Source organism: Pteronotus mesoamericanus, unplaced genomic scaffold (assembly GCF_021234165.1).
Source record: "Pteronotus mesoamericanus isolate MK-2021 breed Mesoamerican mustached bat unplaced genomic scaffold, CSHL_Meso_final contig_100, whole genome shotgun sequence".
NCBI classification, from domain to species: domain Eukaryota; kingdom Metazoa; phylum Chordata; class Mammalia; order Chiroptera; family Mormoopidae; genus Pteronotus; species Pteronotus mesoamericanus.
Window position 1 is genome coordinate 15,492,543 of NW_026554999.1, and position 12,575 is coordinate 15,505,117.

At 40.8% G+C, this 12,575-nt stretch overlaps 1 protein-coding gene across 3 annotated transcripts in view; it reads left to right on the plus strand.

Moving 5' to 3' along the window:
- LRRC49 (leucine rich repeat containing 49) overlaps positions 1-12,575 on the plus strand; it is a 157,852-nt gene that overhangs the window by 99,144 nt on the left and 46,133 nt on the right. For all 3 annotated transcript variants that reach the window (XM_054595298.1, XM_054595395.1, XM_054595484.1), the window contains 2 exons: positions 4,805-4,888; positions 8,838-9,004. In XM_054595298.1, the coding sequence (XP_054451273.1) occupies positions 4,805-4,888; positions 8,838-9,004 (251 nt within the window). The remainder of the gene's footprint in view (positions 1-4,804; positions 4,889-8,837; positions 9,005-12,575) is intronic.

The window sequence follows — 12,575 nt, forward strand, 5'->3', positions numbered from 1 at the left end:
TGATCATAAATGGGTGCTGTGCTTTATCGAATGATTTTTCTGCATCTATCGAGATGATCATGCGGTTTTTGTCTTTTATTTATGTGATGTATTATGTTTATTGACTTGCATATATTGAACCATCCCTGCATCCGTGGGATGAATCCCACTTGATCATGGTGGATAATCTTTTTAATGTATTGCTGGATGTGGTTTGCTAATATTTTGTTGAGGATTTTAGTGTCTATGTTCATCAGTGAAATTGACCTGTAGTTTTCTTTCTTTGTAGGGTCTTTGTCTGGTTTTGGGATTAGGGTGATGCCGGCCTCATAAAAAGAGTCTGGGAGTCTTCCCTCCTCTTGGATTTTTTGGAACAGTCTGAGGAGGACAGGGGTTAGCCCTTCCTTAAATGTTTTGTAAAATTCTCCTGTGAAACCATCCGGCCCAGGGCTTTTGCGTGCCAGGAGTTTCTTGATTACTGCTTCAATTTCCCCAGCTGTTATCGGTCTGTTCAAGCTTTCTGTTCCTTCCTCCTTCAGTGTTGGAAGATTATACTTTTCTAGAAATTTGTCCATTTCATCAAGATCTTCAAATTTCTTGGCATATAATTGTTCACAGTAGTTTCTTACAATCCTTTGTATTTCTGTGTCATGAGTTGTTATTTCTCCTCTTTCATTTCTTGTATTATTTATTTGGGTCCTCTCCCTTTTTGTCTTGATGAGTCTGCTTAAAGGCTTGTTGATTTTATTTATCTTTTCAAAGAACCAGCTCATGGATTAGTTGATCCTTTGAATTGTTCTTTTCGGTCTCTGTGTGATTCAGTTCTGCTCTGATCTTAATTATTTCCTTCCTTCTGCTTGCTCTGGGATTTATTTGTTGTTGTTTCTCCAGTTCTTGAAGTTGTTTCTATCTTTTTTAGGGAAGCCTGTATTGCTATGAACTTCCCTCTCAGGACTGCCTTTGCTGTGTCCCATAGGTTTTGGAGTGTTGTATGTTCATTTTTCATTTGTTTCCAGAAGCTTTTTGATTTCTTCTCTTATCTCATTATTGACCCATTCATTGTTTAATAGTCTACTGTTCAGTCTCCATGAGTTTGCAAGTTTTTGAAGTTTCTCTTTGAGGTTGATTTCCAGTTTCAAGCCCTTGTGGTCCGAGAAAAAGTTTGGTATTATTTCAATTTTCCTGAATTTGCTGAGGCTTGCTTTGTGTCCTGTCATGTGGTCTGTCTTTGAAAAACTTCCATGAGCATTTGAAAAGAGTGTGTATTTTGCTTCTTTGGGATGTAAGGTTCTATATATGTCAGTTAAGGCTATATGAATGAGTGTGTCATTCAGCTCCACAGTATCCTTGCTGATGTTTTGTTTAGAAGATCTGTCCATTTTTGACATGGGGTGTTAAAATCCCCTACTATCAGTTTGTTGCTGTCTATATCTTTTTTGAAGTCATCCAAGATTTTCCTTATATATTTGGGTGCTCCTATGTTGAGTGCATATAAGTTTACAATGTTTATGTCTTCTTGATGGGGTCTTCCTTTAAGTATTATAAAGTGCCCCTCTGGGTCTCTTTTTATGGCCTTTGTTTTGAAATCTATTTTGTCTGATGTAAGTATTGCAACCCCTGCTTTCTTCTCTTGCCCATTTGCTTGGAATATTTTTTTCTATCCCTTTACTTTCAATCTGTGTAGGTCTTTTGTTCTGAGGGAGTCTCTTGTAGGCAGCATATGTGTGGGTCATGTTTTCTTATCCATTCAGCTATCCCGTGTCTTTTGATTAGGGCATTTAGTCCATTTACATTGAGAGTTATTACTGATAGAAACCTATTCATTTTTTCTCTTTGTACCTGTGTTTTTTTCTTTCTCACTCTTTTCCTTCATCTTCTTAAACCATTCCCTTTAGCATATCTTGTAGTGCTGGTTTGGTAGGGACTTATTCTTTTAGCCTTCTTTTGTCTGGGAAACTCCTTATTTCCCCTTCTATTTTAACTGAGAGCCTAGCTGGGTAGAGCGGCCTTGGTTGTAGGCCCTTGCTTTTCATGACTTGGAATATTTCTTGCCCTTCCCTTCTGACTTGTAGTGTTTCTGTTGAGAAGTCAGCTGCTAGCTGTTTCGGGGCTCCATTGTATGTTGCTCCCTGTTTCTCCCTTGCTGCCCTTAGGGTTCTCTCTTTGTCTTTGACATTTGCCATTTTCATGATAATGTGTCTTGGAGGGTGCCTCCTTGGGTCCCTCTTGAATGGGGCCATCTGTGCCTCCTGTATCCATGAGACCTTTTCTCTCCTCAAATTGGGGAAATTTTCCATCATTACTTTTTCAAACAGGTTCTCTATCCCTTGCTCCTCTCCTTCTCCTTCTGGTATCCCTATTATGCGGATATTATGGTGTTTCAGCTTGTCCTGCATTTCCCTAAATGCCTCTTCATTCTTTTTGAGTCTTTTTTCCATTTCTTGTTCTTTCTGGGAGCTTTTTTCTACCTCATCCTCCATCTCACTGATTCGATCCTCAGCTTCATCTAGCCTGCTTTGGATTCCTTCTACTGTGTTCTTCAATTCAGAAATGGTATTCTTCATATCCTCTTGTGTCTTCTTGATAGTTTCTCTGTCCTTTTCCAGGTTGATATAGTTTGCTGTAAGATTGATAGTTTCTCTGCAGTTTCTCATAGTTCTCTTTGAGCTGGCTGAAGCTTCCTTAGAGCCATTGAGCTTCCTTAGAGCCATTGTTTTGAAATCAATATCTGATAGTTCCCTTGCCTCTATTTCATTTAGCTCTCTCTCTGAGGATTCCCCTTTTCCACTCATTTGGGAGAACTTCTTTTTCTTCCCATTTTTGTGAGAGTATTATTTGTTTGTTTGTTTGTTTATTTATTTCCTTTTGCTTCTGTTTTAATGATCCATCTAGATTTCTTGACTTTGTGGATTAAACCTCTATGGTAGTAGGCGGGTCTTTTATTTATTTATTTATTTTTTCTTTACTTTTCTTTCTGAGTCTTCCTCTGATGATGTCAGTTGTTGACCCTCTATGACCTTGGGTCCTTTGAGCCTTCCAGGAGTCTACTGTCAGTGTCTGACTCCTGCTTTGGGCAGCTCCATGACCCCTTTGGCCAGGGATCCACTATCTCTCTGGATCGCTCTGCACTCTCACGCGGGCTCCTTGAGCGCGCTCCCCAGCCCGGCAGGATCTCCCGCCAGCCTTGGCGCGTCCGCGGTCAGGCCTGGGTGCGCGCGCTTGCTTGCTTGCCCCAGCCCCGGGGACCAGCCCCAGGGACTTATTCACGCGACTTCACGCGCTCTCCTGTCGCCTGCACCCAGTGGGCATCCCCGCACTGGTCTTTTTAGGGTCTTCTATTGTGTGCTTTCCCTGCTTTTGGCTCTTTGGGGGCGTGGCCTGCTTGCGCAAAATGGAGACTGGAAATGGGAAGACGTCAACTCCGGGACTCTGGTTAATCCTGTCTCCAGTCTGTCCTCCAGGGTCTCTGGGCAGCTCTGTGACCCCTTCGCCTAAGGATCCCTTATTTCTGTGGACCATAATCGCTCACCTCTGGCTCCGGCGCGCCCGCTTCCGCCTTTTCGGGGGTGTGCGTCCTGCCTGCCCATATGGAGACTACGGAATGGGGAGGGACTCTGCTCTGGGCATCTGAGATAATCCTCCAGTTCTTTCCCCAACCCCTCTGTCTCCAGTTTCTCCTCAAGGTTCTCTATGCAGCTGTGTGTCCCCTTTGGCCAGGGATCCTCTATTTCTTCCAGCCAGTCTGCACTCAGCCCCCAGCCCACAAGCGCACAAGCTGTGTGCGGAGCTCACAAAAGGCGGGTTAATTGATTCCCTTATGCCTGGGCGAAGTGGTAGCTGCAGAGTGGGAGGTGAGTTATCACCGGGGCTCTGCTGGACACTGCCTCAGTTCTCTTCACAGTTTTCCTCGCCAATCTTTCCTCAGGCACCAGCCCACTCTGCTGCCGCCTCTACCCAGAGATCAAGGAAGGCGGCTGCCACTGCCAGTTTTTGCGTTGGCCCTTTAAATGTCTCTTTGCATCCCCAGCCACCTGTCTCTGGCAGAGAGCGCCCCTAAGCTTTTCTGGGTTGCGTTTTGTTGGTGCATTTTCCTAATTTCAGCTGCTGTAGTCTCTAGGTCCCTGTTTATGGTTCAGACCTTGTTCTTCTCAGGGGGATCCAACTGGCCATTGCCCCTCTGGTGCTGGTGGCCGTGGGCGCCCAGCCCACCCTCTTGAGCCTCCACCGCACTTCTCACCCGTTGGGATGTGTGAGAGTTGAATCCACTGTCTGTCCGCACCTCTAAGGCTCCTCTCCCGCTATCGTTCCATTGTTTTCCAGGTGATTTCTCCACTATTTAGTCACAATTCCAGTTTGGTCTTGGGAGGAGGTCAGTGTGACTCTCATTCACTCCTCCACCATCATTTTCAACTCTGTTTTACCATTTTAAAAAGCTGATTTGCAACCATAAATCAAATCAAAATTGTTAGAAGTATTATTATTAATCTTCATCATAGAGAATCTAAATCTTCCTATGTGGTGCTGTGTGCTCCGTGTATAAAGAAAAATTATCTAGCCTGCTCCTCTCTTTTTTCTTCTCCTCTCATATTTTCTCACTCTTGTATTAGCTAGATTTATCTCACATCAGAGTTAGGAGTGGAGTTAAGACAGATTTTTTTAGAATTAGAAAGAAGAAAATAAAGAAAGACATGTTAATTTTTTTTGAGAGCATAGTTTCTGTTAGCAAAGTAGTATGTATCTCACAAAGAAAATTAGATTTGCAGAACCAAAGATATTTAGCAGAAGAAAAGATTAAATACTTAATACTTTTAAAAAATTTCTTTAGGAAGAAGAAAGGCGTATGGCATCTGTTGTAGCCAAAAAAGAGGAAGAGAAGAAGCGGGAGAGTCACAAGCAATCCTTGCTGAAGGTATTTTCCCTGATGTCCGCATGCATGTGTTGCCCACACACACGTACACCAAAGCTGGCCAATCAGCTAGAGTAGTGGTTTCCAACTCTGAAGTTTTCATTCTTGTCAATGGAACAGTTTTCATAAACACCCCTAAAACTTTTTTAAGTTTGCCACTTATAAATAAACTTGTACTTCTGAAATACAATATGATGTACATTATAAAACACATGCAAAAGCTATTTTTAAAGAAAGAGATAAAATAAATATAGCAGAAGTTATAATTTGTTTCCACACAAGTGCATCAACTGTATTTCCTCATGGCATTTAAACTTCTAAATTTGAAAACTCTCTGTTGTCTTCTCTGATATGGAGGTGTTACAGATTTTGATACATTTAGGGATTGAAAGTTGTTTTAAACTGGTTTTAAGTGATTTAGCATATCAGATATTTCTTTCCTTAAGTAAAATGTTTTATTTTAAAATATTTTATATTAACATCACAAAATATAATAAAGAAGACAGCTTAAAGCTTATATCTTGAACTTCATACTATGTCCTAAAACTAAGTATATCACCCTGATGATCATATTCATTCTTGTCTTAGTAGGTGCTTTTCTTTTTAAAATTAAAATTAAAATGGTGTTTGGAATTCAGAAATGACTAGTAGGGATACAAAGTTTGATATAATAAACTTAAGGAACCAGGAAACTTAGTGGGGTAACGGAAATGTTGTCTATCTTGATAGGACTATGGATGACACAGGTATATGCACTTCTCAAAACCAGTCAAAGAGTACACGTTAATGTGTGTATCTTACTCTATGAAAACTACTCTTAAATTAACAAAAGAGAAAAACAACTTGGCCCCGAGCCCCCTCAGCTCAGGCTACTACTTCAAATGTAATTAGAACCATTATTCAGGATGCTGCTGCGTCCTTACCTGCTGACTCCTCCCCACCCTTTGTTTTCCCTCATTCCGTTACTTAGGTAACTAAGACCCCTGTGGGCATCTCTACCTTCAAATGGTTTAGTCAGTAAGATTTTAGTTGTCCCGGTAATGGAATATCCCAAGGGCTGGCCAAAAGCACATGGGCTTATAGGAGATCTAATTGTAGGCAGATTTTTAAAAATGTATAGGAACAAGATTTACCATTGTCAGATGGTATGGCAAAGTTTCTGACTGGTTCACTTAGACAGAGTAGTGTTTCCTACCATGCCGATGCTGCTGTCGGACGCATAAGTAAATGAATGAATGAATGAAAAAGCAATGCATAAATAAATAAGTAGACCAAAACCTTTAGACCTAAAGGGCACTTGTGTGAGCCCTAGAGTATGGAAAGGAATAAGAAGCAAAGGAACTCTGCATATGGTTTAGCTCTAAGCTAGTTTAAGTAGAGCCTACTATATATATAAGCAACGAATTGCACTTGGCTCAACCTTCCAACTGAAATTTTGTTTTGTGGTATACCCAATTCAGCTGCTTATTCTCATCAGCATTTCTAAAAATGTGCCATTAAATTTTTAGCAAAACTAAATGTTTGGAAAATTTTTATGAAAACTTCAAAAAAAAAAAAAAACAAATGAGTCTCTTGCAGTCACTAAATAGGACTTTTTAATTATGAGAGTCACATAGTTTTTAAGGTTTTTAATAAGAGGGAAAGTATGGGAAATCAGAAGACCTGGGTTCTAGCCCAAGCTCAAATTGGAGGTCACGATACCAATGGCCCTCAGTGTTTGCTGGGGATTGTTTCACACGACAACACACATTGATCACTGACAAAATGGGATGGGTGGTTGTAGAAGAACAGGAAGAGCACATAGACGCATCTTCTGCCTTGTTGCTTTTCTGTGTCCCTTCCAAGCCTGGAAACGAATAGAAGTGATAGTCAGGGCACATACACTGTTGCGGTATTACTTGGACTATGAAGAATTAACTCAAGCGGTAGAGCTGAAGTTTGGCATCTTCTAAAATAATTGTCACTTTAACACAGAATCGGCAATGTCTCGCCACTTGGCTTTAGAAACATGATTGTAACTGATGTGCCAGGTGCATCTGTAATCACTGAGCATAAAATTTTCTTTGAATACTTTTACCCCTTCTGCTTTGCGTAATCTCTATCTTTTCTTCTTTTTTTCTTGCTCCACAAATCTCTAGAATCCTCCTGTGGCCCCCCCGCAACCAGTGATTCCCCCCGATCCCAGGGTATAGGAAAGCGTTTATAGCTTCAGAGTATCTTGTTATAAATGTAATCCACTCAGTGGTGTACAGACACTGTGTGTCTTTTTTCTAAGCACTGCCATATCCACCTCAGTGAGGACTTCCTGCCAACCCCCAGTCAGCCAGGAAGCCAAGTGCCTGGAACCGGCACGATGGCCGCCCTTCATTAACTCACTGTCCCTGCTGCCTCTTTCAAAGTGGCCTTGGTAATAAAAATAAGGGCATTGCTTAGGTTAAGAATTAGATTGTCACAGCCATCTGCAAATAACTGAAATAGAATTTCTTAAGGTAAGGTGCCTTTTTTATTATAGATTTGGGAAAAAAATTATGGTAGAATAACAGATTTCTTCTTGCTTCAGAATAGGAGATGTACATAGAATGTCAAAAAGTCTCAGAAGTATATACATATTAAGTATAACTCACTGAACTATATAGACAAATTTGAAATGACAAGCCATAGAAAAAATGCTAATAAACATCTCTAAGAGCAGAAATAGAACTTTTTAAAAGTATAGTTTGAATTAGCTTTGTCATCACTTTATTCATATTTGATGCCATTTCTATATGCTGTAACTTCAGATAACCAAATATAGGCAAAGAGTAGGCACTAAAAATAATTATTTACGTGTCTACATGCTCTGAGCATATAGGCCAGGTACCCTCCTAACAGCCTTCACTGGCCCCAGAGAAAGCAGGTGAAAGAGGGGTCAGTCCCACACACTGATTTCCATTGGATGGTTGTGTTCTCAGTAAAGAGGAAGGGGAAAGTGTCTGTTTTCAGCCTTTGCACTTATTGACAAGCCATATAAAAATATTAACTTTGGTAGAATAGATTAGAATAGTGATTATTTCCCTCAGTCCATTTAAATAAATCAATTAGAAACATTTCAGCCTAGCACAGTTTCTTTCAGTCATCTAGATCTGCTTTTTTAATAGGTTTCTGTGAGTGAATGGAGCCCCAAAGCCCTAATCAGTGCTTCTAAAAGTGAGGTCGTTGGCAATACCTGGGAGTTTGTTACAAATGCAAGTTGTGGAGCCCTGCCTAAAACACATTAAATCAGAATGGGGTGAGAACAAGCAGTCAGTGTTGTAATATGCTCTCCTGTGATTTGAGGTGCTCTGATGTTTGAGAACCACTCCCCTAAGACATCCATTGCTTATAATGAACTAAATTATTTTCTATTTATCTAGGATGGTACGAGTTACCTAGAAACATTTCAGCCTAGTACAACTTCTTTTAGTAGTTTATATATAATTATTAATTTTAAGACATTGTAATTTATTCTGTGAAGCTTGGAACATTGATCAGTCCCTTTCCTACTCTCCTCCTTGCCACGATTATTTCATCATATTAGTCCTAATTATTGGGTAGGAAGATTAAAATGTTACTCATTGTTTTCTTTCTATGTTCAAACACAAAGACGTGCAAATTTCTTTCAAATTAAATTTCCAGATAACACTAAAATATATAAATTTCTGTTGAACTTCCAGGTAGTGAATTTTCAAATCTCCAGTGGGAGTTCTCATTGTTTGTATATTTTTTTCTTTAAGGATGATAGGCTATTATTAAGATGTTTGAATGCAGAAGGGAAATAACGACCAGTTGTACTTTTAGAATACAAATTTGTAGCTGCTTTTAAGAAATAGACTCCTTTTTAAAGTGTGATAAATAGTTCAAATAATATGCTCTTTGGATACTCTCCTGCTACAAAAATTGCCATATGAACTTGTTACAATAAACTTTTTCACAGGAGAAGAAAAGGTTAACAATTAACAATGTAGCACGGCAGTGGGACTTGCAACAACATCGAATAACCAATATTGCTACAAATCAAGACAGAAAAGATTCTGACTCTCCTTCCCAGGACCCCTGTCAGATGGATAGAAGCACCATCTCTGCATTTCCAGAGGAAACAGGGTATGCAATGGTATTCTTTCCAGATACTAGTCTTTGGAGAACCAAATTTGAAGCAGAAATGGGAAGCCATCTCACATATAATTATTTCACAATAGGGTTCTTAAGAAAGCCTACTGAGATAAGTTTAAACTTAAAAGGTGAGATGAAATTATTGAAAAAATAAACTGATCCCTAGTTTTAAAACCATTTGGTGGTTTTCAGTTTGTCATAGGAAAAAATGTAGATTACTTTATATAGCCTAGGAGGCCCACCCCCTACCCACCTCAACTATTTTACCCTATTCTCCTGCTGCGGCCTCAGTGACTCAGCTACTTCCGGCCTTTTTCCTGAAAACAGGTGTGTTCTCCCCTGACACCACTACCCTGCTCTACTTCTTACCTCTCCTAGCTTTAACTCTAACTCTGCCTGGAGGTCTCAAATTTAGACTTCATGTCGCCTGAAAAGCCTTCTCTAACTACTTTGCAGAGACTGCAGTAGATCAGACACTCCTATCTCTTGGCACTCGGCACTTTGCCTTCTTAGCACTTGGCATAACCATAATTAAATAAGTAGTAGGTGATTGTTTCAGGTCTGTTTTCCCCACTAGAGTGTACGTTTCAAGAAGAAAAGAATCCTGATTATCTTGACCTATATCATATCCCCAGAGGCCACCCCAAAACCTTACCCCTTAACTAGCAGTATTAAACAATTCAGCATAAAATCTGTATAATTATTTCAGTTATATTCTAGCAGGGATGTCAAACCCATGGCCCATGTGCTGCATGTGGCCCAGGATGGCTATGAATGTGACCTAACACAAAATTGTAAATTTACTTAAAACATTATGAAATTTTGTTGTAATGCCATGTCTCAATATATTTAATGTGTGGCCCAAGGTAACTTTTCTTCTTCCAGTGTGGCCCAGAGATGCCAAAAGGTTGGACACCCCTGCTGAGTATCTGTCTATTCCCATGGCTCAAAACCTCATTTCTTCTATGACACACATGTCATATAATTTATATCTCCTGGTTTATGAGCACACTGTAGTACACTATCTGGACTTTGAATATTTCTCTTCCTCTCAAAAAAGCATATGGGAATCAAGTAAATGAGAGGAACATAAAGCATACATATATAGTCTATCCAGAAGGTGTCCAGCCATGCAGTATGCAAAATAGAGACATTTGCTTAAGAAGTTACAAGATAGAAGAGACATTGTCCCTAGGGCAGTGACGCCTCAGTCCCCTTCAAAGTACACACCTTGGGACCTCACACAGTTTTCACAATCACCATTAGCTGCCCTGTCATATTTTCCTAAATCTCATTGACGAACTGAAATCTCTTCCCTTTAAAGTTGATATTTTTATTGGGAGAGAACCAGAAGCTGCAGGGAGCCAGATCTGGGCTATAGAGGGGCTAAGTCAATTGGGTGATTTGATGTTTCACCAAAAACTCTGCAGAAGACGTGATGCATGAACTGGCATGTTGTCATAATGAAGCTGCCAATCAGCAGTTGCCCATAGCTGTGGCCTTCTGAATCAGCTAAATAGTTTCTGCAGAGGATTGTTCAAGCTTAATGCAAAATTTGATGCAGATTCCTTGCTCTACTTGCTCAGTCATATTGAATGCAACAGCCACACAGAACACATGCTCACTCAATGGCACCTACCGCCCCCACTGACTAGTACAGTGAAGTCGTCATTGTTCAACACGTGCATTACAGTCCACTCTCCCTGGCTGCCAGGTTACATTCATGTCATGCAAATGTTTCTCATTATATTAATAATGGCTGGACTTTTCCCGAACAGACTAAATATATATATAGTTTACTTATAATTTAAAATATATATGTATGTAATTTTATTTTTAATTATATTTTATGGATTATGGTATTATAGTTGTCCCGATTTTTTCCCCTTTGCTCCCGTCCACCCAGCACCCCCCACTCCCTCAGGCAATCCCGACACCATTGTGCATGTCCCTGTCTCATGCATATAAGTTCTTTGGCTGCTCCATTTCCTACACTGTACTTTACATCCTATGGTTATTCTGTAACTACCTATTTGTACTTCTTAATCCCCTCACCTCTTCACCCATTTCCCCACATCCCCCTCCTACCTGGCCATCGTCAAAACGCTCTCTGTATCCATGATTCTGTGTCTGTTCTTCTTGTTTGCTTAGTTTGTTTTTTAGATTCACTTGTTGCTAGATATGTATTTTTTGCCATTTTATTGTTCATACTTTTGATCTTTTTTTTCTTAAATAAGTCCCTTTAACATTTCATGTAGTAATGGTTTGGTAATGAAAGCCTTTAGTTTTTTTCTTATCTGGGAAGTTCTTTACCAGCTCTTCGATTCTAAATGATATCTTTGCTGTGTAGAGCAATCTTAGCTGTGGGTCCCTACTTTTCATGACTTTTAATATTTCTTGCCAGTACCTTCTAGCCTGCAAAGTTTCTTTTGAGAAATCAGCTATCAGTCTTATGGGAACTCCCCTGTAGGTAACTAACTGCTTTTAACTTCCGGTCAAGATGGCAACATAGATAAACACAGCTTGCCTCCTTGCACAACCACATCAAAATTGCAACTAAAATATAGAACAACTGTCATTCAGAACTGTCAGAAAATGAGTTGAATGGAAGTCTGACAACTATGGATTTAGAGGAACCACATCCATCCGGACTTGTAGGAGGGGTGCAGACATGGAATGGGTTTGTCCCTCATGCAGGTGTGGTGGATAAAAATTCTGGAGGGATATCTCATGAGCGAGGAATCCCAGCCCCACACCAGGCCCCCCAGTCCAGGGTTCCAGTGCCAAGAAAATTCCCCATAACTTCTGGCTTCAAAAAGACACAGGGGTTGAGCCAGTGGAGGAAACTTTTAGGGTCCTAAGAAGTTCCCCTTAAAGAACCCATGCACAGTCTTACTCAGATTCACACCCTCTGAACTCTAGCGCCAGGATAGCAGCTTGAAAGGCACCAGTGGCATACAGGGAGGAACTGAAGTGTCTGGCATCAAGGCAGGATCTGGAGAACAGTTTTGCTCAGACAGAAAGGTGGGCAGAGGCTACTGTCCCCTTTCTGAGCCCTCCCCCCATGGAGCCAGAGAGCCAGTAGGTGGGTGCCATATCTGAGACTCCATCAACCTGGCTAATGTTGTTTTCCCACCCCAGAGATTCCCTGAGGATCTGTCCCACCCAATTAATGAGCCCACACAAACTGTTAACTGAAACTTTTCTATATGCATGGCTGGTCCTGGCTCATGCTTCACAACTTCCTAAATCCTATCAAATAAGCAACAGCAGGCCCCAGTAAGCCTCTGGCCCCCATACCTCTTGCTAAGTGGCCTCAGGCTTAGTGTTAGCAGCAGCTAACCTAGAATCACAGCTTGGCTTCACCTGGGAATCTCCAAGCAAAGCACAAGTAGCAGCCATCTCAGATTGCTTTATAGCTCAGGCAGGGTGGCCTTGAGCAGAACCTTACCTTGGCCTGTACCACCCTGGAAACCCCAGAGCCTGTGCACCCTGTAAACAGCTATAGACCACATTGGAGCACCACTATCCTGTCACTGTACAACTGATCTTCCACAGAGGG